Source organism: Macaca mulatta, chromosome 6, assembly GCF_049350105.2.
Source record: "Macaca mulatta isolate MMU2019108-1 chromosome 6, T2T-MMU8v2.0, whole genome shotgun sequence".
NCBI lineage: Eukaryota > Metazoa > Chordata > Mammalia > Primates > Cercopithecidae > Macaca > Macaca mulatta.
In genome coordinates this window covers 168,908,268-168,933,646 of record NC_133411.1, presented here as the reverse complement: position 1 = coordinate 168,933,646, position 25,379 = coordinate 168,908,268, and the positions used below count along the sequence as shown (strand labels likewise).

General features: G+C 44.6%; 2 protein-coding genes and 1 non-coding gene across 16 annotated transcripts in view; 1 reads left to right on the top strand and 2 right to left on the bottom strand.

The window, feature by feature from the left end:
• PWWP2A (PWWP domain containing 2A) overlaps positions 1 to 13,358 on the top strand; it is a 64,278-nt gene extending 50,920 nt beyond the window's left edge. For 7 of the 12 annotated variants that reach the window (XR_003730616.2, XR_013394980.1, XR_013394972.1 and 4 more), the window contains 2 exons: positions 11,379 to 11,510; positions 12,988 to 13,358. Coding sequence is in view for 2 of the 12 variants with exons in the window: in XM_077937397.1 (XP_077793523.1) it covers positions 11,379 to 11,395; positions 12,988 to 13,353 (383 nt within the window). In the remaining 10 variants the exon portion in view is untranslated. Of the gene's footprint in view, positions 1 to 11,378 lie in introns of all 12 variants that reach the window. The other 5 variants (XR_003730617.2, XM_077937399.1, XM_028849879.2 and 2 more) reach the window with 2 other exon arrangements.
• Positions 2,356 to 2,458, bottom strand: LOC114679111 (U6 spliceosomal RNA). The gene has a single exon (XR_003730793.2). It is a non-coding gene; the product is annotated as a U6 spliceosomal RNA (small nuclear RNA).
• Positions 9,493 to 25,379, bottom strand: part of TTC1 (tetratricopeptide repeat domain 1) — a 56,090-nt gene continuing 40,203 nt past the window's right edge. For all 3 annotated transcript variants that reach the window (XM_015141273.3, XM_028849079.2, NM_001266114.1), the window contains 2 exon segments: positions 24,100 to 24,154; positions 9,493 to 10,105 (listed from right to left, as the gene is read on the bottom strand). In XM_015141273.3, coding sequence (XP_014996759.2) covers positions 9,972 to 10,105; positions 24,100 to 24,154 — 189 coding nt within the window. In that variant the 3' untranslated portion in view covers positions 9,493 to 9,971.

Here is a 25,379-nt window from a genome sequence, read left to right as displayed (position 1 = left end):
CAGCCTCTGATGCTAATTCAGAATCCAATCAAAGTACCACACTGCCCTAGGAAACTATCAGCCCTTTTCTCCCAGTTAAGTTTATGGGCAAAGTTGCAAACAGCATTTAATTTTGGGGCAATCAAACTACGCCTTACAAACTTGAGATCAAGTACTGTGTATAGCCTAGGAAAACCTACTCCTTTGATATTTAATTACTGTTTTCCCTACCTCTGTTCCCTTACTCCCATCCCTGAGGAGTTTCGGGTTTGTGGATTTCTGACTTTGAGTGGGAGGCACCGAGTGGAAGCTGTTTGCCACTGGCTCAGACAGCACGTGGCAGTTGCTGGGTGTGAGTCCAGGGGGGCATGTCTCTGATGTGGACGTCAGTCTGGTACTGTAGGCCGCAGAGGGACAGTGAGATTCCAGTATCTTCAAATCCACCTCTTCACATATGAAACCAAGAGTTTCTCCAGAAGCCTTTTTGGGTGGGGATTCCCTTCACATCTGTCATGACGACTGATGGCTGATGAGCCCAGTGCCTAGTAGTGGTTCCCACCTTAATAGGCCATATTTTTCTGCAAGCGGAACCGGCAGCTGGGACTGATGGAAATGAAGACTAGCTGACACTGGGTCACTGGCACAGATCACTTGCTGTGGGCTTCCTTGGCAGTGAGGCAGCAGACCTTGTTGTGCCTTAGTGAAGGGGGAAATGGGAGCTTCCAGTTTCCACTTGAGTGAAAGGAAAAAGGCGGCAGGGAATCATATTTCTAGTTCTGGCTGATAGAACTTAACTTTTGTATGATGGCACGTATTCCTAGCTTGCAGATCTCAGAGGACTGGGCAACTAGAAAATTTTATATTAATTTTTTGTTTTTTTTTTTTTTTTGAGATGGAGTTTTGCTCTTGTTGCCCAGGCTGGAATGCAGTGGCACATTCTCGGCTCACTGCAACCTCCACTTCCCCGGTTCAAGCAGTTCTCCTGCCTCAGCCTCCCGAGTACCTGGGATTACAGACATGTGCCACCACACCCAGCTAATTTTGTATTTTTAGTAGAGATGGGGTTTCACCATGTTAGGCTGGTCTCAAACTCCTGACCTCAGGTGATCTGCCCACCTCAGCCTCCCAAATAACTGGGATTACAGGCATGAGCCACCCCGCCTGGCAATATTAATGTTTTTATTACAGAATATCTCAGATATTTGTAAAAGTAGACCAGTAAAACAAACCCCTGTGTACCCAACCTAGCTTTAACAAGTACCAACTTGTGGCCAGGAAGATTGAAAATTCTGATGCTTTGAAATGTAAAAATAGAGAACATCCTTACTCTTTTTAGTCGTATTGTTTTTGAGACAAGGTCTTGCACAGTTTAGGCTGGAGTGCACTTGTGCAATCCTGGCTCACTGTAGCCTCGACCTCCAGGGCTCAGGCGATCCTCTGACCTCAGCTTCCTGAATAGCTGGGACCACAGATAGACATACTACCAGGCCTGGCTAATTTAAAAATAAATTATCTTTGTAGAGATAGGGGCTCACCATGTTGCCCAGGCTGGTCTTGAACTCCTGGACTCAAGCAGTCCTCCCACTTCAGTCTCCCAAAATGCTGGGATTACAGGCATGAGCCAGTGCGTCCAGCCACTGCGCCGAGCTCTCTCACTCATTTTCATAAACTAACATTTTTTTTGAGACGGAGCCTCGCTGTGTTGCCCAGGCTGGAGTGTAATGGTGCAATCTTGGCTCACTGCAACTTCTGATTCCTGAGTTCAAGTGATTCTCCCACCTCAGCCTCCCGAGTAGCTGGGATTACAGGCACCTGCCATCATGCCTGGCTAATTTTTGATTTATTTATTTATTTTTGAGATGGAGTCTTGCTCTGTTGCCCAGGCTGGAATGCAGGCACCTGCCATCACACCTGGCTAATTTTTGTTTTATTTATGAGATGGAGTCTCACTCTGTTGCCCAGGCTGGAGTGCAGGCGCCTGCCATCACATCTGGCTATTTATTTATTTATTTATGAGACAGAGTCTCGCTCCGTTGCCCAGGTTGGAGTGCAATGGTGCAGCCATGGCTCACTGCAGCCTCAACCCTGTGGTTCAAGTGGTCTTCCTGCCTAAGCCTTCTGAGTAGCTGGGACTACAGGTATGCGCTACCACCCCTAGCTAACATAAAAAAATTTATTTTGTAGTGACAGGGTTTCCCTATATTATCCAGGTGGTTCTGAACTCCTGGGCTCAAGCGATCCTCCCACCTCGCCCTCCGAAGGTGCTGGGATTACAGGCATGAGCCACTGTGCCCAGCCCGTAAACTGCCCCTTGAAGGGTTGTAAGCAGTCGTTCTCATGTGCTAACGTTATTTTCACCCTACTTGGACTGGCTGGTAGCAAGTAATCCATTTTTTTAATTGACTTTTTTTTTCCAGAGTCCATGCTAATCTTCTCTGTATCCTTCCAATTTTAGTATATGTGCTGTCGAAGCAAGCACAGTAATCAATTTTTCATTTTCAGAGGCATTAATGGATCTGGAATAGTGTGAGGTCAGGATAGCTCTGCACACAACAGGAGGAAGTGATTGCAAATGATAGCTTCCTTTCCCTGTACAGCTTTTAATTGTGCAGTTCACTGAAGGAACGTATTTTTCAGCCACTTCTGGTGGAATGCGCACATACTTTTTAAAAGGAAATCCAGCTGATGGAAGGATTAAGCTTGTTACTATCAAATACTGAGGAAGCAGGCTGGAAAGAATCCCTAACTGAAATCACTTCAAGGAGAGTTGACTAGGATTGTGTGGGTATGTATCAAGTACACAGTAGCCACAGATAAGGTTAGAGGAAGAGTTTCTCTTCCCTATCCTCGTCCCTCCTGTATTTCTTAAGGGGAGGGACGAGCATAGGGAGGGAACCGGCACAGTAATGAAGGGAAGTGATCACAGAAAACAACAGGAAGGAACATACAATCCAGCTGGCAGTGACCACAGGCTGCAGGCTCATAAGGCTGCATCTGAACGGGGGCTGCGCAGCTGAGCGCCAGCAGCTCCAGCCTTTCCTCTTAAGCCAAGGGCAATCTGGAGAGAGCACAGATAACAAGCAGAGGAAACGGATGAGGGCTCGTCGAGATATTTCCCATCCTATGTGGTGTCTCAGATTTGCACTTTGGTCTTGGGGGATTATTGGACTCTTCCTCTTAAAGATCTTTTCCAAGATTAAAGCAGCCATTAACTTCCACAGCTGTCTTAACAGCCGTCCTCTTGGGTCTGTTATCATAGCCTTTCCCTTGGACATCCCAAGTTTTACAGAACTGGTGGTAAAAGGATTTGCAGGCCTGCTTACTTCTTGGGATCAGACCATGCTTGCAAAAATATATCTTCCATCAGGTTTACATCTGACGCCTGCTGCCAGCTTCTCCTCCCACTATCTATTCAGGCAGTAAAATGCCTCTAAAAAGCTCCTGCGCCTAGTCTTCCTGCACCAACTTAGATCCTAGCTTGAAAGTTGAGTGAAATGTTACTTACCAGTAGTCTCAGAGGCCAGTTCAGAGAGTGAAGGGGCACCAGAAATAACTACTAAGCCCGACAACATCTCTTTTTCTTTTTAAGACAGGGTCTCACTCCCAGGCTGGAATGCAGTGGTGCCATCTTGGCTCACTGCAGCCTTGACTTCCTGGGCTCTGGTGATCCTCCACCTCAGCCTCCTAAGTACCTGGGACTACAGGTGTGTACCACCATGCCTGGCTAATTCTTTGTATTTTTACTAAAGATAGGGTTTCGCCATGTTGCCCAGGCTGGTCTCGAACTCCTGGGCTAAAGCTATTCACCCATGTTGGCCTTCCAAAGTGCTGGGATTACAGGTGTGAGCCACTGCACCTGGCCAGCAACATTTCTTAAAGCACTCTCCCCTACTTTTAGTTACATAAAACGTTGTAGGAACTGCAACTCTCAGCATTTATGGATGACACAAACATTCATGTCTTTGGCTTTATCCAAGCAGCTCTGAAGGACAGTGTATGAGGTCTCGTCATTTTGCCGAAGCTCAGATGTATGCCCAGTGCCACGATGTCCCTAAAGTTATAGGAGCATCTATAACATGTAGGCTTAGCAACTCCCCAGCTTCCACACTTAAGACATGGTATAACACTATCTCCTTAAGTACAGTTATTTGTAAAGTGAGATGGGCGTTTTGCAGGGAATAGGGCAAGGAGCAAAAGGCTAAAAATCACCAACCACAACAAACTGGCTGCAGTGCTTGTGATGAAAGGGAAGCACACATGGAAAGGCATATTTTTTTTTCTTTCAGAGACAGGGTCTCTCACTATTACCCAGGCTGGAGTGTGGTGGCTCAGTCATAGCTCACTGCAGCCTCAAACTCCTGTGCTCAAGTGATCCTCCTGCCTCAGCCTCCCAACTAGCTGGGGCTACAAGCATGTGCCACCATACCTGACTTGGTTTTAAAACATTTTTTGGTAGAGATGGGGTCTCAGTATGTTGACTAGGCTAAGGTCTCGAACTCCTGGTTTCAAGTGATCCTCCTGCCTCAGCCTCCCAAAGTGTTGGGATTACAGGTGTAAGCCACTGCACCTAGCTAGTTCTTAGAAAAATGGTTGAGATTTTTAAAATAGGTAAATTTAACAGCATGGATCCATGAGTAAAATGAAGGAATGAACCCACAGTGCACTCTACACGGAAAAACCACCATATGAGTATGAATTTGTTTTAGAAATCCCAATTTCCTGGGGAAACCTCCTGCAGAGGCCCCAACCAATGGAAAAGCTGCTCCTGTGAAAACTGGAAAAGTAGTTAGGACACAGTGTGGGAATATACAGAAAACATAAGACTTGATGGAAATGTGGCCTGGAGAAGGTGAGGAGACTGAAATGAAAGGAAAAGTTGGGGATTTTTTTTTTTTTTTTTTGAGACAGAGTCTCGCTATGTCGCCCAGGGTGGAGTGCAGTGGCCGGATCTCAGCTCACTGCAAGCTCCGCCTCCCGGGTTTTTACGCCATTCTCCTGCCTCAGCCTCCCGAGTAGCTGGGACTACAGGCGCCCACCACCTCGCCTGGCTAGTTTTTTGTATTTTTTTAGTAGAGACGGGGTTTCACCGTGTTAGCCAGGATGGTCTCGAACTCCTGACCTCGTGATCCGCCCGTCTCGGCCTCCCAAAGTGCTGGGATTACAGGCTTGAGCCACCGCGCCCGGCCAAGTTGGGGATTTTTTAATCCTTGGAAATATCCAAGATGCAAAAAATGAAAACTTAAAAACCAGGAGACAGATGCTTACAGGCCAAGTTGAATGTTCAACATCTGAGGACATTCTACATGGCCGTGCAAGACAGGCTAGACTGGCTTAGAGTGACCTTCTTTACAGAATGCTTTTTATTTTTATTATGTATTTATTATTACAGAAATGGGGTCTTGCTATATTGCCCAGGCTGGTCTCAAACTCCTAAGCTCAAGCGATCCTCCTGCCTTGGCCTCCCTACGTGTTGGGATTATAGGCATGAGCCACTGTGCCCAGCCTACAGAATGTTGTTTTGAGCTCCATGGGTATGATTACTGGATTCACTGTTGAGAAACCCTAGCTGAGCCCTCCAAATTTGCCAGAACTACACACTTAACGAAATAACACTACTAAGAAAGTTTACTTGAGTAACTAGGGCCAGAAACTCCAGGGTGAGGTGGCCACTTCGGGCAATACTGGGTTAAGTCACAGATAAGTTACTGACTTTGATTCAGTGACACCAAGCTGTCGTCTCTGTCTCCCACTGCATTCTTTGGAATGTGAAAAATAGCAAGTAAGCCTTTTTTTTTTTTTTTTTTTTTTTTTTTTTTTTAGATAGGTTGGTTTCACTTTGTCACCCAGGCTAGAGTGCAGTGGCATGATCTCAGTTCACTGCAGCCTCGACCTCCTGGGCTCAAGCAATCCTCCTGCCTCAGCCCCTCAAGTAGCTGGGACTACAGGCGCACACCACCACACCCAAGTAGTTTTTTGTATTTTTTGTAGAGACGGGGTTTCACCATATTGTCCAGGCTGGTCTTGAACTCCTGAGCTAAAGGAGTCTGCCCACCTCAGCCTCCCAAAGTGCTAGGATTACAGGACCTGTGCCTGGCTGAGAAAAAATAGCAAGCAAGCCTCCTAAGCTGACATTTGAATTACCTGCTGGGTCTTAAAATTTATGGAGATGATTAGTTTCTATTTATCTTGAGGTAACAGATATTGGTTAGTAGTGAAGGAGAAATCTGAAAAAACAGGCACCAAAAGGGCACAGAATTAGAAGACTTTTGAATAGTGATGGTTGTTCACATTAAAACCACCTCTTGTGGAATATCCTTTAATACCAGTTTACTAAGTCTCTAGTACAGTGGTAGCTGCTGGTACTATTAACAACATAAATGTGGCCCTTTTCATGAGCTCATGGTCTACTCAGGAGGCAGATGAGAAATAGTAGATATTTTAAAGAATGTTTCTCAGAGTCTCCAGGGCAATTCTAAAAGATCAAAAAAAATTTTTTTTGAGACAGGGTCTCACTGTGTTACCCAGGCTGGAGTACAGTGGCATGATCTCAGCTTACTGCAACCTCCGCCTGTCGGGTTCAAGCGATTCCCCTGCCTCAGCTTCCTGGGTAGCTGGGACAGGCGCCCGCCACCATGCCCGGCTAATTTTGTATTTTTAGTAGAGATGAGGTTTTGCCATATTGGCCAGGCTGGTCTGGAACTCCTGACCTCAGGTGATCCACCTGCCTCAGCCCCCCAGAGTGCTGGGATTACAGGTTTGAGCCACCGCACCCAGCCTCCAAAAATTATTTTGACCCATTGCAATATTGTTGGAATAAGAACATGTACAACATCACAGTGTTACTACCTTAAAAGTAAATTCTGGTATGCTTTTTTGGTGGGGGGTGGGAAGCATCATATAACTTTTTAAAATTTTTTGAGATGGAGGCTTGCTCTGTCACACAGGTTGGAGTGCAGTGGCGTGATCTTGGCTCACTGCAATCTCCAGCTCCTGGGTTCAAGCAATTCTCCTGCCTTAGCCTCCCAAGTAGCCGGGATTACAGGCATGTGCCATTGTGCCTGGCTAATTTTTATATTTTTAGTAGAGATGGGGTTTCACCATGTTGGTCAGGTTGGTCTCGAACTCCTGACCTCAGGTGCTCGCCCGCATTGGCCTCCCGAAGTTCTGAGATTACAGGTGTGAGCCACGGTACCTGGCCATAGCTTTAAAATCATACATTCTAGCAGCAATAGGCAAATACAGGCCACCTTCCTACCTTAACACTTACTTTCTACTTTTGAACTCTGAAGCTTTTCTATGGTCAAACATTTTCAAAAGGTTTGAATATATCTTTTCTTACAAATGTTAGAAGCAGCAAAGTAACAGTGCCCGATAAAAACTCCTTGGCTTAAGCAAACTCACACCTGCTGACATCCTTTCCTTTCCAGACAATGCACTGCTTGGCCCACCCACTGGGAGCATGTAATGTTGGCCTTGTGTAGCACCTATAAGATTTCAGTGTGATTGAGAGGAAGAGGAGGACGAAGCCTAAGAAACAAAATCTCTACACTCACGGCAATGGTGGTCTCGGGCATCTTCTCTTAACCAAAGCTGTTTCTAGATGAACAAGTCTATTTCCTATTCCTTGGAGACACAGACAGTCCTTCAGGAATCTCAGCCCTGATTTTGCTAAGTCTAAGCCATTGAGCTCCAGGCACAATCTGACAGTAGTTCTCAAAATGTAGTCCAAGGCTCTGTAGGCGTTCTGGAGACCCTTTCAAGGTGTCTATCTGGCCAAAACTATTTTCATAATACAAAATTAAAGGGTCTACTTTTTTCACTGTCATCCTGTCAATGACTGCACTGTGATCTCATGACAAACTGAATATAGGAGATGTGAGACTCTTGCTGTTTTCTATCAAGCCATGCATTAAAGAGATTTGCAAAAATGTCACTCTTCTCACTAAAATGTGTCTTTGAGTTGGAAGATTTTTTCATAAAAATTAAAAAAAAATTCATTAAAACTTTTTTTTTTAGAGACAAGGTCTGTGTCACCCAGGATGAAGTGCAGCAGTGGGATCATAGCTCACTGCAGTCCTGAACTCCTGGGCTCAAGCAATCAATCCTCCTGCCTCAGCCTCCCAAGTAGCATGAAGCCACTATGTCCAGCTAATTTTTTTTTTTTTTAACTTTTTTTTGTAGAGACGGAACCTTGCTAGGTTGCTTAGGCTGGTCTGGAGCTCTGGTCTCAAGCAATACTCCCACATTGGCCTCCTGAAGTGCTGGGATTACAGGCATAAACCATCCATCGTTCCTGACTTGACATAAAATTATTGATAGTAACATGAAACGTGTTATTTTTTAAAGGGATTAAATACTTTAAAATTTTCTATCTTAATTTTTAATATACTAAATATTGATATAATGCACATAAGTGGAAATGCTCTTAAAATTTTTTTTGCAGACTATGAAGGGCTCCTGAAATAAAAGTTTGGGCACGGTGGCTCACACCTGTAATCCTAATGCTTTGGGAGGCTGAGGTGGGTGGATCACTTTGAAGCCAGGAGTTCAAGACCAGCTTGGCTAACATGGTGAAACTCTGTCTCTACTAAAAATACAAAAAATTAGCCAGGTGTGGTGGTACATGCCTGTAATCCCAGCTACTCTGGAGGCTGAGGCAGGAGAATTGCTGGAGCCTGGGAGGCAGAGGTTGCAGTGAGCCAAGATCGCGCCACTGCACTCCAACCTGGGTGACAGAGCGAGACCCCGTCTCAAAAAAGAAAAAAAAATTGAGAACCACTGTCTAGCATAATGCTGGCTGCACAGGAAGCACTCAACACTCACTTCCAGACCATCCAGTATTCATACAACTTGTATGATTTTTCACGCATACATTTTTGGGAAAATTGGATGCCAGATTTAACACAGTTTCTTCTGAGGTTCACTTTGACCAAAAGGAAAAAAAAGATCAAAAGCTTTTAGGAACAGATCAGAAGAATCACATAGTCCTTAACACTGGGAGTATGACTGACTACTGCACGTCACTTACAGAATTATATGTGTAATTTACTTCCAAGATGAAACTTGCATGGCAATGCTTTTGACACTCAAACCAGAGCAACTGCAAGCTTTTCACTAGCATCAACTGATGAGGAGAAAAATATTCTATCTTTGACACCTCTGGGTTCATGTAGTTGAAAAGAATATGGTTTTGTTCTGGGATTCATATACTACCATTCCTTGATGAAGCTATTTTAAGTTAAAAATACTAACATTTGGTCAAAAACAGATTTATAATTATCTACACAAACCTGGTGGGGCCCAAGACAGCTTGTAAGGTGGACTTTCTGAATTCTAGTACATGGTAGAATGGTCAACTCTTCAAGATAAATCTACAAGGCAACAAAAACTTTGGGCAGATTTGTGGAATCTGTTATGAGTAACCCTGCTTAAAACCAACACTGCTCCCAAAGCCAGAGAAGGCTTCTGCCTTAGTTGTCATTACGTGACAAAATTCACAACCCAACCCAGACCTAAGCACAGAAAGCTTTTATTACCACAGAGGAAATCAGGAAATGCTGGAGGCAGCCTCGTTAGCTGTGTGATCAGGGAGGGGACAGGCAGGCGGGAACCCGTCATCAGTCATGTCTGGGCAGTCTCCCAACCAACAGGTCTGTTTGGTTCAGGAGAGGCTTTTGCTGGGCTGTGTGTCTGTGTGGATAAAGAAGGTCAGCCTCGACAAATGGGCTTCTTCCTGGACATAGGACAGCCAGAACCGGGATACCAGCTGCACAGACACCACCTTAAAATGGAAATCAAATTAGGTTCATTACATCAGGAAGTACATTTCACCCTGATCATAAAGGAGGGAAAAGGGAGCACTAGGCTCTACTGGATAGCCTTTCTTTTAGATAAGATGCTTTTAAAAGTTAAACATTGGCAGGGCCTTTCCCCTTGCTAACAGCAAGCAGCACACAATTCCAAGTCAGCTTGTAAAGCTATTGTTATCTTTGTTATCTGTTATTATTTGGATTTTGAACGAAATTGATGGAGTACGAGCCGGTAGAGGAATCCTGTTTGATCTGGAAATTTTCCGTGGAGAGCCCAAAAGGTCGGAGAACCAAGTTCCCAAGATCTTTTAATTTACCTGTAATGTAAAAGCAAAAACTCAAATGAATACAGGAATGAACAGAAGCAGGAAGGCACCAATTAATCTTGCCTTACCACTGAGTACAAAATATAAAAGCATCTCTTTGCAGTTAAAGAAATGCCTACTTTTAATATGATGAAAGCTTCCAGGAGAGTTCCCAACCCCTCTTCCCCACTCAGCAGTGCAGTCACTTCAGTGCCGTCCACCCCAAGCCTGTGCTTCCATAGATGAGAGTGGAGTCCTGCTGGCTCTCTCTGGGAGATCAGAGCCTCCTGTCCTAACTGGCCAGTACTATCAAAGGACACAGGCTTCTGGGGTGAGTTCTGGGAAAACCAACTGCTGTTCCAGTGAGGCTCAAGGCACCCTGCCAAGCCAGGTCTGCCTGGTAGTGAGGGCAGAGGTCCCTCCAAGTCTCTTTTCTCTAGAACGGCAGCAGCCACCTGCTAAATTTAATTCAACTCAGTCCATTTCCACTGAGCTTGGATTCATATTCAAGAGCTTCCTGCTTTCCTAAGCAAATCCTTAGCTTCTACACCAGACTAGCCATTTCTTAGAAATGGGATCCTGTTCATTTGCACAGCAACCTCAATAAGACCTCAATAGTCCACGCTCCTCTTCCCAAGTTTCAGGCTTTATTTACACATGACTTGAGTGAGATATATAAGTCAGGTGTGGTGGCTCACACCTGTAATCCCAGCACTTTGGGAGGTCGAGGTGGGTGGATCACTTGAGGTCAGGAGTTCGAGACCAGCCCGGCCAACATGGTGAAACCTTATCTCTACTAAAAATACAAAAATCAGCTGAGGGTGGTGGCATGTGCCTGTAGTCCTAGCTACTAGGGAGGCTGAGGCAGGACAATCGTTTGCACCCGGGAAGCAGAGGTTGCAGTGAGCTGAGATTGCGCCACTGCACTCCAGCCTGGGCGACAGAGTGAGACTCCGTCTCAAAAAAGAAAAAAAAAAAAAAAAGTCACGGTGTATAGCCGACGGTTCTTGCCAAGCGTGGTGACTCATGCCTGTAATCCCAGCACTTTTGGGAAGCTGACGCAAGAGGACGGTTTGAGCCCAGTAGTTCTAGACCAGCCCAAGCAACATGATGAGACGCTCATCTCTACAATTTTTTTTTTTTTTAAAAACAAAAAACTAACAGTTCTTATGCTGTTTTAAGATATAAGGAACATTTGAAACTAGGAATGTTCCAGAAAATTTTGGCAGGGATGGGTGAATAAACAGTTTCAACCTTTTCTAAACTGCTTTAATTTTTCTTGCAGGTCTGCTTCCAGTGGAGGTGAGAATGGGGGTAGACGAAAAGAGAAATCCCTAATCATCAGAGGCACAGGCTCCTTCCCACTTCCTAGCAGCTTTTCTCACTCTGAGACCTCCCATCTTAGAGTAAAGCCCAGGTAAAGCACTTAAAGAATGCATGGCCTTGGCTGGGTACAGTGGCTCACACCAGTAATCCCAGCACTTTGGGAGGCTGAGGCAGGAGGATCACGTGAGTCTAGGAGTTTGAGACCAGCCTGAGCAACATAGGGAGACCCTGTATCTACAAAAATTTAAAAATTAGCTAGATGTGGGGGAACACGTCTGTTGTCACAGCTATGCAGAGGCTGAGGTAGGAGGACTGCTTGAGCCCAAGGAGTTCAGGGCTGCAGCGAGCCATGATCGTGCCATTGCACTCCAGCCTGGGTAACAGCAAAAAAGACGCATGGCCTTTACATTTTCCAGGCCTCCCTAATAACGCATGGTAAGAACTTTTAGTCTCAGGCTTAAGAACTAGCCCAAGGAAGCTCACCATGTCCAGAGAAAGGCCAACCCATCTTTGGATGAAACAGTAAATTGAGAAAGCTCCCAGAACCTGGGATGGCCGTTCTCCAGGCAGGCCTCCGAAACCTAAACCTGGGACACACACGTTCAGTGCTGCTGCTTGTGTCAGGAAACCACCGGCACAAACCCTGGGTGCCTGCACACGGGAGCGGCACAGCCTCGGGCACATGTGTGTATAGGGAGGGGCTCACAATAAGCAAGAGTAAGACAGGGCAGCCTCAGGGCAACCTGAGTTAGCAACACCAACCAGGAACGCTGGCAGTTTGTCCTGGGGTTGGAAAAAGAGGACAGGGAAGGGGGGAAAAAAACCCATCAAAAGCAGCCCAATAAAATGTTGGTACTGGGAAATCCTTGGCTCTTGTGATACGGAGTGAGTGAAGTGAGAATGACTCTCAGGAGCCACTCACATCAGACTCTCGAGGAGGGGCAGTTCCATGGTGGAGAAGCCTCTGGTCCAGGCCTACTCTGGATGGTCCACTGAGCCCAGGGCCACTACGTGGATGGAGGGATCATTGCAAGCTCATCTCCAGTGCCAGAAAAACAATTTAAAGTACAGACTGGAGATTTTACTTGGCATCTATTATGTGAGCCACTGGGATGTCAAGAATAAAAGTAGCTTCCATGCACAGTGATCACAGTCTAGTGGGGAGGCAGACCCAAAAGACTGAGGTGTGCCCAGAAGTGCTTTCTGACCTTGCAGGAGCACGAGGAAGCCTTTTCAGAAGAGGCCGCACGCCACAGTGCTCTAGGGGATGGGAATCAGTCCCGGGTGATGGCATGGCACCGTGCTCCAGCGATGGCAGTGTCCTCAGGCAGCAGTGGCTTGGCTTTAGGCTGGTCTGCACGAAAGGAGGTTTCCCTCTAGTGCAGAAAGCCCATTCCAAGCTAAGACTGCAAATATTCAAACTGCCAAAGAGAGGAAGAATTCTCTTTCCCAGGCTCTCACTTTGCCTAACTGGCTAAAGGGCCTGTCTGCCACAAGTCACCTCTGAACTTTTAGCTTGTGTGATTCTATGGTGTGGCAGTCATGAAGATGTACTTCTCCAAATGCAGGGGACACAGTGGCTGCACTCTAAAATCCATCAGCACGTTCCTGCAGAGGCCACCCTTCCCACCTGCGGCTTCCAGCCAGCGCCTGAGCATGCGAGGGGCAGGCCAGGGACTCGTCTGAGGGGCAGCGCTGGCTCCCCAATGGCTTTGTTGAAACTTTCTCAACACCACACTCCAGTGGAAAACTCCCCCTCCCCCGCTCCTCCTCCTCCACAGGGGTCTGCCAGCTCTGCCAACATCCTCCAGCTCCCAGCCCCTCCTCCGCTCCTCCTCCTCCACAGGGGTCTGCCAGCTCTGCCAACATCCTCCAGCTCCCAGCCCCATATTCCCTTGCAGGTGTTTCCCCCAATAAATCTCTTGTACTTTTAATCCTATCTTGGCATCTGTTTTTTGGATGATCCAGACTAACACATAGATAATTATTCTTTTTCCTTCAATTCCAGTATCTCTGCCTTTATAACATTCCACATTAATTTCACCAACCATCACTTACAGGAAAAAAAAAAAAAGAAAAAAAAAGAAAAGAAAACGCAAAATTCTGCTTTCTAAACAAGACTACATATATATAATACCTGGCAGGTAGCAGGTATGTAATAAAAGACACACAAATAGTCTCTGCATTAGAGAAGACCTAAGGTCACCTGATATAGATTAATTCAACCAACATGTACTCATTACATGTGTGTGGCACCTTGCTGTGTGTAGTAGAGATGCAGAGATACATGACATGGTCTATACACCAAAACAAGTTTAGAATTTGACAAGGAAGAAAAGACATACACGCGAAACCAAATTCATATGCAGCTGAGTTATAACATGCCATGAGAGTCAGGAAGGGGAAGATTCCTTCGGCTGGGGCAGGAAGAGAGGAAAGGGGTGGAGGAAAGAGAAGATTTGGTCTATCTTTGTCTAAGAGTTTGCACTTGAACCAGGCACCAAAGGCCATAGGACTGCAACCATATGAGACAGAGGTGGTGTCAGTGCAAGCCCAAACAGTGTGCGCCAATGCACAGAGGTAGGTAGGCGAGCTGTGTGTCCAATGGGGCTGAAGTGGGGCAGGCAGGTGCCTCCCGCCAGGCCCTCCTGAGCCAGGCCCATCAGCCTACAGTTCCCATGCCACAGGAAGCCTCTGATGGCTTGAGAACTGAGTGTTCACGGTTAGTAATCCTGTGGCAAAATGAAGAATGAACCAGAAAGGGAGACCCTGGGGGTGGTTCTGACAGAAAGTTAGGCCCACATTATGGGAAAGAGGCCATTTATTCACTGAACAAACATTAACATTTCTACAGTGCTTGGGTAGATGGGCTCTGAAGCCAGAGTGTGGTCAGTGGAACACAAAGAACAGGGCAAAACAGTATGGTAGAATCAACAAGTTTTAAGTGACTGAAAAATTTACTTTTTGCTGTTTGTGCCAATGACAGAGAAGCAACAGCATTCAGTAGAGCTCAGGCTCCTAAATATAAGCACACTCACACATTTTTCTGCCTGCAGTTTAAGAGTCAGGTTGGGTGCTCAGAGGCTAAAGCAGCTTCCTTGTATCCAAGTAGGATCATCTGCCAAACTAGCCTATCTGCCACACTTTCCACTGGTTGTCAAATTCTGTCTTCCTTATCTGGACACTAATCAATGAGGTTTCCTTGTTTCCACCTATAGCACAGGCGGCACCATCACTTGGCCTGAATATGTCCACATGTCCCTAACTATTAGGATCTCATCTATCAGACTAGATCCCATGGCAAAGAGAAGAGTACAAAACTACTCGTGCTTAGACCAGAATGTTTAGAAACAGGATTCAGAGTGCTTGCCACTGGATTCAGTTGATAAATATTAATTTCTCTGCCAAGTAGCATATCACAATAACCCAACTGATTTGTTATGCATAATTTCTCTTTGGAGATACTGACTGTGCACCAGGCAGTTTACCCTGAGCAAAACTAGGAATGCTGTGTTTTCATCTCCTTAAGATCACTCGGGCGTGGATTCGATGGAACAGCTCCTTTGGGACTTTCTTCTCTGTTTAGATGAAACAAATTGCATACAACTGAATCCTAATACCACATTTCCTCCTGTGAAGCAGGAAACTAAGGCATGCAGCTAACTCTAGCTTTTCTCTAAGCAAAAGGCAAATCAAGAGAGCCCAGGGTAGAAAGGATAAAATTCACGCCCAATTCAAATTCTTATACAGGCAGACTTCATTTTGTTGTGCTGTGCTTTTTTGTGCTTTACAGTTATTGTTTTTTTTCACAAACTGAAGACATGTGGTAATCCTGCATCGAGCAAGTTTGTCAGCACAATTTTCCCAATAACACATACTCATTTTGTGTCTCTGTTTCATATTTTGGTAATTCTCATTTCAAACCTTTTCATTATTACATCTGTTATGGTCATCTGTAATCGATGATCTGTGAGGTTACTATTGTAATTGTTTTGGGGTGCCACGAACTGCACCTGCATAAGACAGCTAACTGAACTGATAAGTGCGGCGTATGTTCTGACTGTTCCTCTGACCAGCCATTCCCTTGTATCTCTCCCACTCCTCAGGCTTCCCTCTTCCCTAAGCCACAACAATATTGAAATTAGGTCAATTAATAATCCTGTAATGACCTTTAAGTGTTCAAGTAAAAGGAAGAGCCAGACTTTAACAAAATTAAAAGTGCTACTTCAATGAACACAGGAATAAGAAAGCAAAACAGCCTTATGGCTTATATGGAGAAAGTTCTAGGTGTCTGGATAGAAGATCAAACCAGCCACAACATTCCCTTAAGCCAGAGCCTTGGATTGCCACAGCAAGGCCCTAACTTTCTTCTGTCCTACCAAGGTTAAGTGAGGAAGCTGCTTTAAGGAAAGACGCGGTCTCCATAACATAAAAGAGAAAGGTGGAGCAGCAAAGGCTGATATAGAAGCTGCAAAAAGTTATCCAGAAGATCTAGCTAAGATCACTGATGAAGGTGGCTACACTAAACATGTTTTTAGTGTAGATGAAAGAGCACTATATTGAAAGAAGATGCCAGATAGGACTTTCATAGCAACAGGAGAGAACAATTCAATGCCTGGCTTCAAAGGACAGGCTGACTCTCTTGTTGGGCTAATGCAGCTGGTGACTTTAAGTTGAGGCCAGTGCTCATTTACCATTCCAAAAATCTTAGGGCCCTTAAGAATGATGCTAATCTACTCTGCCTGTGCTCTAGAAATGGAACAACATAGCCTGGATGACAGCACATCTATTTAGAGAATAATTTACTAAGCACTTTAAGCCCATTGTTGAGACCTACTGTTCAGAAAATATTATTATTTAAGAAATACACTTCATTGGCCGAGTTCAATGGCTCACGCCTGTAATCCCAGCATTTTGGGAGGCCGAGGCAGGTGGATCACGAGGTCAGGAGATCGAGACCATCCTTGCTAACACGGTGAAACCCTGTCTCTATTAAAAATCACAAAAAATTAGCCGGGCTTGGTGGCGGGCGCCTGTAGTCCCAGCTACTCGGGAGGCTGAGGCAGGAGAATGGCATGAATCCAGGAGGCGGAGATTGCAGTGAGCGCACCACTGCACTCCAGCCTGGGTGACAGAGCGAGACTCTGTCTCAAAAAAAAAAAAAAAAATAAATAAATAAAAAGAAAAAGAAATACGCTTCATATGGCTATGGCTGCTGAGATGGTCAAAATACCAACATTAACAGGAGTTTGAAAGAAGCTGATTTCACCCCTCATGGATGACTTTGAGGGGGTGAAGACTTCAGTGGAGGAAGTTGCTACAGATGTGGTGAGAATAACAAGATAACTAGAATTTGAGTGGAGCCTGAAGATGTGACTGAATTGCTACAATTTCATTATAAAACTTAAATGAATGAGGATTTGCTTGCTGTGGATGAGCAAAAAAAGTGGTTTCCTGAGATGGAATCTACTCCTGGTGATGATGTTGTGAACATTGTTGAAGTGACAACAAAGGATTTAGAATATTACATAAACTGGCTGGGCACAGTGGCTCACTCCTATAATCCCAGCACTTTGAGAGGCTGAGGCAGGCAGATCACTTGAGGTCAGGAGTTGGAGACCAGCCTGGCCAACATGGTGAAAACCTATTTCTACAAAAATAGAACAATTAGCCGGGCATGGTGGCATGTGTCTGTAATCCCAGCTACTTGGGAGGCGGAGGCAGAAGAATTGTTTGAACCCAGGAGGCAGAGGTTGCAGTGAGCCAAGATTGTGCCACTGCACTCCAGCCTGGCGACAGAATGAGGCTCTGTGTCACAAAACAAAACAAAACAAAAAAACCCCCAAATATGACATAACCTTAGCTGATAAAGCAGCAGCAGGGTTTGAGAGGACTGAGTCCGATACTGGAAGAACTATTGTGGGTAAAATGCTATCAAATAGCACTGCATGCTACTGAGAAATCTTTCATGAAAGGAAGAATCAACTGATGTGGCAAACTTCCTTGCTATCTTATTTAAAGATACTGCCACAGACACTCCAGTGTTTAGCAACTACCACCTTGATCAGTCAGCAGCCATCCACGTGGAGGCAAGGCCCTCCAGCAGCAAAACGATTACAACTCCCTGAAGGCTGAGCTCATCATCAACATTTTTTAAGCAACTTTTTGATTTCCCAGTGCATACAGAAGTCACGTTTATATAATACTATAGTATGCACTGGGAAATCAAAACATTCTTGTGACTCGCTTTATTGTGCTGGTCTGGAACTGAACCTGCAACATCTCTGAGGTACGCCTGTATTAGACCTTGGGTAAATTCGAGGGCTGAAAGAAGCCTTACCAAGAATTTTCAAAGGAGTGGGAACTATTCTCCTAAGAAGCCTCAGGATAGCAATTAGGAAATGAAGACAAAAGCAAAGCACTGAAAATCTACTGACATTCTCTACTAAGGGAACAACCAACCACAACAAGGAATTGGTTTCTTGTGGAATGTGGCCAGAGTACAAAATCCTGCAGGTGTACAGTCTGTAATGACAGGTATCAGGTAGAATAGTGTGAGAAATGTGGGGGGGTGGGGGGAAACCAGACTCTGGGTTCCTGTACCTACATGTGTGGCTTCAGCAGCTTTAAGAGGGGTGGTAACAAGTCAGTCTTTCTTGTGAGCCTCAGTGAGGGAGCTGATTCTAGGACCTTCTACTACTTGCAAAGCAGAAAAGTACACGATGTCCAGGTATAGCCGGAAGAATATGCTGAACTTGGCAATGACATGTTAATTCTATCTCCGCATGTAGCTCTTGAATGTGGCACTCATACAAGATGATATATATATATATTTTTCTTTTGAGACAGGGTTTCACTCTGTTGCCCAGACTGGCATGCAGTGGTGCCATCACAGCTCACTGCCGCTTTGACCGCCTGGGCTCAAGGAATCCTCCCAACTTAGCCTCCCAAGTGTGAGACTACAGGCACATGCTACACGCCAGGCTAATTTTTTATTTTTTTTTGTAGAGACAGGTCTTGCTATATGCTGCCTAGGCTGGTCTTGATCTCCCAAGCTCAAGGGATCTTCTTACATAGGCCTCCCAATGTGCTAGGATTATAGGCATGAGCCACCATGCCAGGCTCCAGATGGTATTCTTAATTCAGTTCACAATGTGCCCTCATCAGATTGCTAGTGGCCAGGAGTGAACAAATGAGTGACTTTAGGAATCAGGAGACCAGGAATATGTCCTAGAAAGTGACGGTATGAGTGGAAAACCTGGGTTGGATACGAACAAGGCCCACATGTGTGCCAGAGTGGCCAGGGCAGGGGCAGCAGCAGGTGCTGGTGAAAGGAAGGTGGATTACTGGAGCAATGCCCTGTCTTTGTGTCTATGGTTTCTTTGAGGGAAGTAGGTAAGTTTCAAGTGGCTGCTCTAGGTCAAGATGGGGATAGGCACCTGGCAGCTCTTGGTTAAGGCAGGAAGAGCAGCATCTCATGGAATGGTCAGAACACAAGCCATACTTGTGTTCTGGGACCTACTCCCTACCCAGGACCTGGGGCAAGGGAAGCTTGGTATCCCCCGCACACCCAGTAAGTGGTAATGTAACTGACTCTATTCCTCCAGTGGCAACTTGTCCAAATAGAGAGCTGAGATCTGAAGTCTAGTGAATTGGAAGACCACACATTCTGAAATGTCTGCTTTCTAGTTTTTCTCTGCTGCAGCTATAACAGAAAGAAGAAAAGATAAAACTCAGTGCCATGGCTGCTTTTGCTCAGGAGGTGTCTCTCGGAGCAGAGCTGAATGCCCCTCTTAGCCATGCCCTCCTTTGGCCTTTAACTCCTCACCTGAGCTGCCTCTACATTCCGTCTCTCAACTCATCAGGGCCATTAAAGTTGAGTGTGCATCAGAAACACTTGAGGGGTTAAAACTAGATTGCTGAGTTCCATCCTAAATCTCTGATTCAGTAGGTCTGGGGTAGGGCCTGATATCATGCATTTTTGGCAGGTCCTTAGGTACTGATGTTCTGGGCACCATATTTGAGCTGCAGCCCCAAAAGGTTAACTTGCTTTGCAACTGGTGATTAGAATGTTGATGAGAGGGCGTATATTAAAAAATGAATTGTAAACACTCATCTCTAGTGATTAGAGGGATAAAGTTGCCTGGGTAGAGCTTCCCCGTTAGATAATGTGAAAAGTAGCCCACGCAGTCTATGTTACTTTTTGGAGAAAGTAGATGACTCTATCTGCTACCTCATAGTTCAATAAACTGAGATGACAGATCAAGGAAGAACCAAAAATATGTACATACAGATTTTATTGACAATTTCACTTGCTTGAAAGACTTCTTGGCTGGGCCAGCAAACAGGATAAAATAACTTGCAAATGATGACAGATGTCTTTACCCTATATCCTTTTCTATTTGGAATCAAAGTTTGTTTGGAGACCTGTAGCATCATCCCAGTATAAATCTCTTGCCCTCTCAGCATGGCTGCCAAAAAGAATGACTCATGTGCAAAGAACTAACCCCCAGGAAGGCACTCCTCCCATAAGGTGACACAGCCACACTTCTCAAGGGACTCCTGAGGGCAGAGCAGTAACATGGGGCGTTTGTCCTAAGAATCTTACAGTTGAGCAGAGGAGCTTCAGGGTTGCTGAAAGTGTCTCGTCAGTTTTACTTTTAAATGTTTTTTTTTTTTTTTTTAAACTATTTACCTATGTGAGCAAAAAATTTAATACTGTAAAATTGAAACAATGAAATATACCCATAAAGGCTTAGATATACTCATAAAGGCTGTGTCTGCCATATGAAACCTGACTTCAGATCTTTATGTTCCTCAAACTAACCTGATTATTCTGATTATAAATGCTATACCATACATTTGAATTTATATAAAACACTATTTTTTGTTTTTTCTATATTGTGGTTTCACATGAGATTTTTCTTTTCTTTTTTTGGTTTTGAGAAAGGGTTTTGGCTCTGTTGCCCAGGGTGGTACCATCATAACACTGCAGACTTGACCTCCTGGACTAAGGCAATCCACCTCAGCCTCCCAAGAAGCTGGGACCACAGTCTTGTGCTACCACGCCTGGCTAATTTTTAAAGTTTTTGCAGAGATGGCGGTCTCGCCATGTTGCCTAGGCTGGTCTCAAACTGCTGGGCTCAAGCAATCCTCCCACTTTGGCCTCCCAAAATGTTGGGATTACAGGCATGAGCTACTGTACCCAGCCAACTTGTTATCCAGCTATTTAAGAAAACTGTGAAATCATTACATCAGAGAAAAAGCAAATAAAGCATCAATGACTAGTTGCTCAAAAATGCTGTGAGCCTCCTGGGATGCTGTGTGCAGGGTTTCTATTTCCATCTCATCACACTATCAACCACATATACCCTTAAGTTCTTTTAAACCTTACATTCCTTGGTTATTATGGCTGTGAGGCTAATTATCCCAGAGGAAAGGACAAACAAACAAACAAAAAAAAACAACCCAAAAAAACAAAACCCAACCCCCCACTCCAGCTGCTGACCACTTTCCTCAAGTGATCGTCTTGATGCTATCATGATCATCTTCTGCAAGGCCTGTGCCACTAGGACTAATGGCCACCCTGAGTCTCCTGTTCTAAAGATTATAAATGACACGCTAGAAAGGGCAAAGCAAATAATTGTTCTACCCACTAATAACGCCTATCAGGACTTTTTTCTCAAGGAGTACATAGCTCTTCTTTCTAATGAAAACGAAATTACAGATATGGAAGAAAAAACAAGTTAAAGAATACTGAACAAATCTAAATAAAAACCCATTTTGTACTACTAAAGGTGATCTACAGATTCAATGTAATCCCTGTCAAAACACCAATGACATTCTTCACGGAAATAGAAAAACCCTAAAATTTGCATGGAACCACAAAAGACCCTGAAAGCTAAAGTGATACTGAATAAAAAGAACAAAAGCTGTAATAGGCATCACACTATCTGATTTTATAATTTTCTTTTTTTAAAGACAGGGTCTCACTCTGTCACCTAGGCTTGAGTGCAGTGGCATCATTGTGGCTCAATGAAGTCTCAGCCTCCTGGGCTCAAGTGATCCTCCCACATTAGCCTCCTAAGTAGCTGGGACTACAGGTGCACACCAGCACATCTGGCTAATTTTTGTAGCGACAGGATTTTGCCATGTTACCCAGGCTGGTCTCGAACTCTTGGGCTCAGCCTCCCACCAAATTGCTGGGATTACAGGTGTGATCACACCCAGCCCACACTACCTGATTTAAAAAATGTTTAACTGCTTATTCTCCATAGAAGTCATCATTTTAACAGGAACTAGCATAAAGATCATGCAGTCCACTGTGAAAAGCTTGCTCGGAACTGCTAAGTGATATTAATTTGCATTCAGAATGTCTAGCCTCCAGGGATCTCACAGAACATGAACCAAAGTTACCTCATCTGTAACAAGGAGGAAGAACACCAGAAAAGCTCTTGTGGGGGCTGAAATTCCATGTAAAGAGTGATTTCTCTCTTCTAGGTTATCTACTGTGGGGTAACACCTAGAGCAGAGCAGTATCTTATTCATGATTTCTATACTCATTAAGGGAAAAGAATCTAGCCATTCAAACTACACATGTGTAACAACACACATTATTTACAAAGCAACTTAAATTGGTTAAGTCTAATGACAGGTGAATTCATTTTAGAAGCAACTGAGGGAATGAATTCAATTTGAATTTTTTCAAATGAAGAGAATGACGTAAGAAACACTCAAAGCCTTGGAGACAGAAAATTCTGGTGCATTAGAATTTATAAAGACAAGGACAAATGGAAGTTTTAATTCCATCTGGAACAAACAGTAGGCAGTAAGATTCAGTTTGCACCAGTGCCTTCACTGGACTGGCTTTAAAAAAACGGACTAAGAGACCAAAGCCTTCCAGATCCACTATGGCCATTCACAAGGTCAACTTTTTTAGCAAGAAATTCAAATACTAAATGCAAATACTTTTTTTTTTTTTTTTTTTTTTGCTAAAATAGAGCATCATTGTTAGTAAAAATAGGTAAGAAAAATTTTGCTCTTTTCCCTCTTCTCTTTTTTGAGCCAGGGTCATGCTCTGTTGCCCAGTGAAGAGTGTGGTGGCACCATCATCGCTCACTGTAGCCTTGAACCCTCGGGCTCAACTGATCCTCCCATGTAGCTGGGACTATGGGCAGGCACGTGCCTGGCTAATTTTTTCTAGAGATGGGGTTTCACCATGTGGCCTAGGCTGGCCTCGAACTCCTGGGCTCAAGCAATCCTCCTAACTTGGCCTCCTAAAGTACTGGGATCACAGGAGCCACTCTGCCCGGCCAAGTTTAATTAAATAAGTAAATTAAGGGAAAAGCTCCCCCATCCCCCACCCTTTTTTGGAAAATCTGGGGAGGGCTCCAGAGCTATCCCGAGTCTGAAGTAGCAATCTTTACAGTCTCTAGCCGGCAGGGGCCAGAAGACTCTGGATAGTCTAGGTTAATGGCCTCCTCTCAATCGACTTGGCTATCAGAATGATCCTTTGGGAAATTTGTTCCCATTCGCTGGATACTGATGTCTGAAGGCCATAAATGCCAGGCAGGCCCAATTTTATTTATTTATTTATTATTTTTTAGATGGAGTCTCGCTGTCTCCCAGGCTGGAGTGCAGTGGAGCAATCTCGGCTCACTGCAAGCTCCGCCTCCCGGGTTCACACCATTTTCCTGCCTCAGCCTCCTGAGCAGCTGGGACTACAGGTGCCCGCCACTACGCCCGGCTAATTTTTTGTATTTTTAGTAGAGACAGGGTTTCACCGTGTTAGCCAGGATGGTCTTGATCTCCTGACCTCTTGATCCGCCCCCCTCAGCCTCCCAAAGTGCTGGGATTACAGGCGTGAGTGCCCAATTTATTTTAAATGATTTTTCCTTTAGGGCCACATGATTGCAATTTATTAAACGTAATTCAAATAACAGGTTTAGAAAATACTCATAAAGGAAAATACATGGCAGATCCTGACTAGCGAAATATCAGACAGGTTACAAGTGGAATAGACTTAAGTCTGTGTTCAGGAGCCCTCACTCCTCTTACCCAAGCAGATTGTTCGTGGGAGGTTCTCTGATTCCAGCTCTAAAATGCTTTGGCAAATACGAGAAATAACTAAACATGGATCAAATGAATCCATTTGCCCTACCCCTACCCCCAGTCTTTTTTCTCTTTACTCCTAATTCTTGTCCTCTCATGTGTTCTCAAACACTAAAGGGACTGTGAGTGCCATTTTCTAAATAAAAATTCTCATGATCTTGACTGCATCCTAATGAACCTCAAGGAGTGATGAGTCAATGAAGAAACTCAACGGTTTTTATGTAATTGTTATCTGAAATCGAGGTTGGTGGTATCCTAGGATTTTTAATTCCATTTAAGCATAATCCCAGGGAACTGAATTATGCTTAAATTCTTGCAGGCAAGAACAATTCCCAAGAAAATAAAAAAGGAAATCTGGTTTCCGAAAAAGCCAATATCCTCTCTCAGCCATGCTGCCCCTTCTGGGGTCAAAGTAACTGAGAAGTCAGTAGCCCTGTGGTACTGCAGCCCACAGTAAAGGCAGAGTCGGAAACTTTTTCTAACTGTTGTGTCCTCCTCTAGTATTCACTATGTCCCCATCCTAGGTTCCTAGCTGTTTATGATCAAGCGAAAGTAAGAAGTAAGCTTACCTAACATCTCTTCTTTTAGTCTTTCATTACGTTCTTCAATTTGCTTAGGTAATCTCTGAGGAAAAGAAGAGAAACAAGGGTTGGTAAAAAAAAAAAAAAACATCCTTTGCCTTTATTTTGAATTTGAGAAACACGAGAATCCTAATGTGGAAATAAGATAAAATTAGGCATTATGTCTACGATCCTATTAAATAAAGGGGGAAAAAAAACCCCCAGTATTTATGTTTGTGGGTGTGCTACATAAAGACAGAAGTTCTGTTTGGGCCAGGTGCAGGGACTCCTGTCCTTATTCCCAGCACTTTTGGAGGCCGAGTTGGGAGGATCGCTTGAGTTCAGGAGTTTGAGACCACCTTGGGCAACATGGCAAAGTGCCATCTCTACAGGAAATACAAAAATCAGCTGGGTGCGGTGGCATGTGTCTGTAGTCGCAGCTGAGGCTGAGGCGGGAGTGCTGCTCGAATCTGGGAGGTCGAGGGTGCAGTGAGCCATGACTATGCCACTGCTCTCCAGCGTGGGTGACAGAGACCCTGTCTCAAAAAAAAAAAAAAAAAAAAAAGTTTTGTTTGGCTCTATTTCCAGGTCTTAACAGAAAGCCTACACTAAAGGAGGGCATCAATACAAATTTAACAAATAAATATATACAGGAAAAAAGTCTGAAAGGATACATATCAGATGTTTACAGTGCTATATTTGTATTTTTAACTTTTTTTATTCATTTGTATTTTTCTTTTTTTTTAAGACAGTCTCACACTGTCACCCAGACTGGAGTGCAGTGGTGCAATCTCAGCTCACTGCAACCTCCACCCGCCAGGTTCAAGCAATTCTCCTGCCTCAGCCTCTTGAGTAGCTGAGATTACAGGCATGTGCCACCACGCCCAGCTAATTTTGTATTTTTAGTAGAGACAGGGTTTCTCCATGTTGGTCAGGCTGGTCTCGAACTCCCGATCTCAGGTGATCTGCCCTCCTCGGCCTCCCAAAGTGCTGGGATTACAGGCGTGGGCCACCGCACCCAGCCTGTTTGTTTAAGAGACAAGGTCTTACTCTGTTGCTCATGATGGAATGCAGTGATGTAGTCATAGCTCGCCGCAGCCTCCAACTTCTAGGCTCAATGATCCTCTCTGTCGCCCACGCTGCAGTGCAGTGGCATGATCTCAGCTCTCTGCAACCTCTGCCTTCTGGGTTCAAGCAATTCTCCTGCCTCAGCCTCCCGAGTAGCTAGGACTACAGGTGTGTACAACCGCACGCAGCTAATTTTTTGTATTTTCAGAAGAGATGGGGTT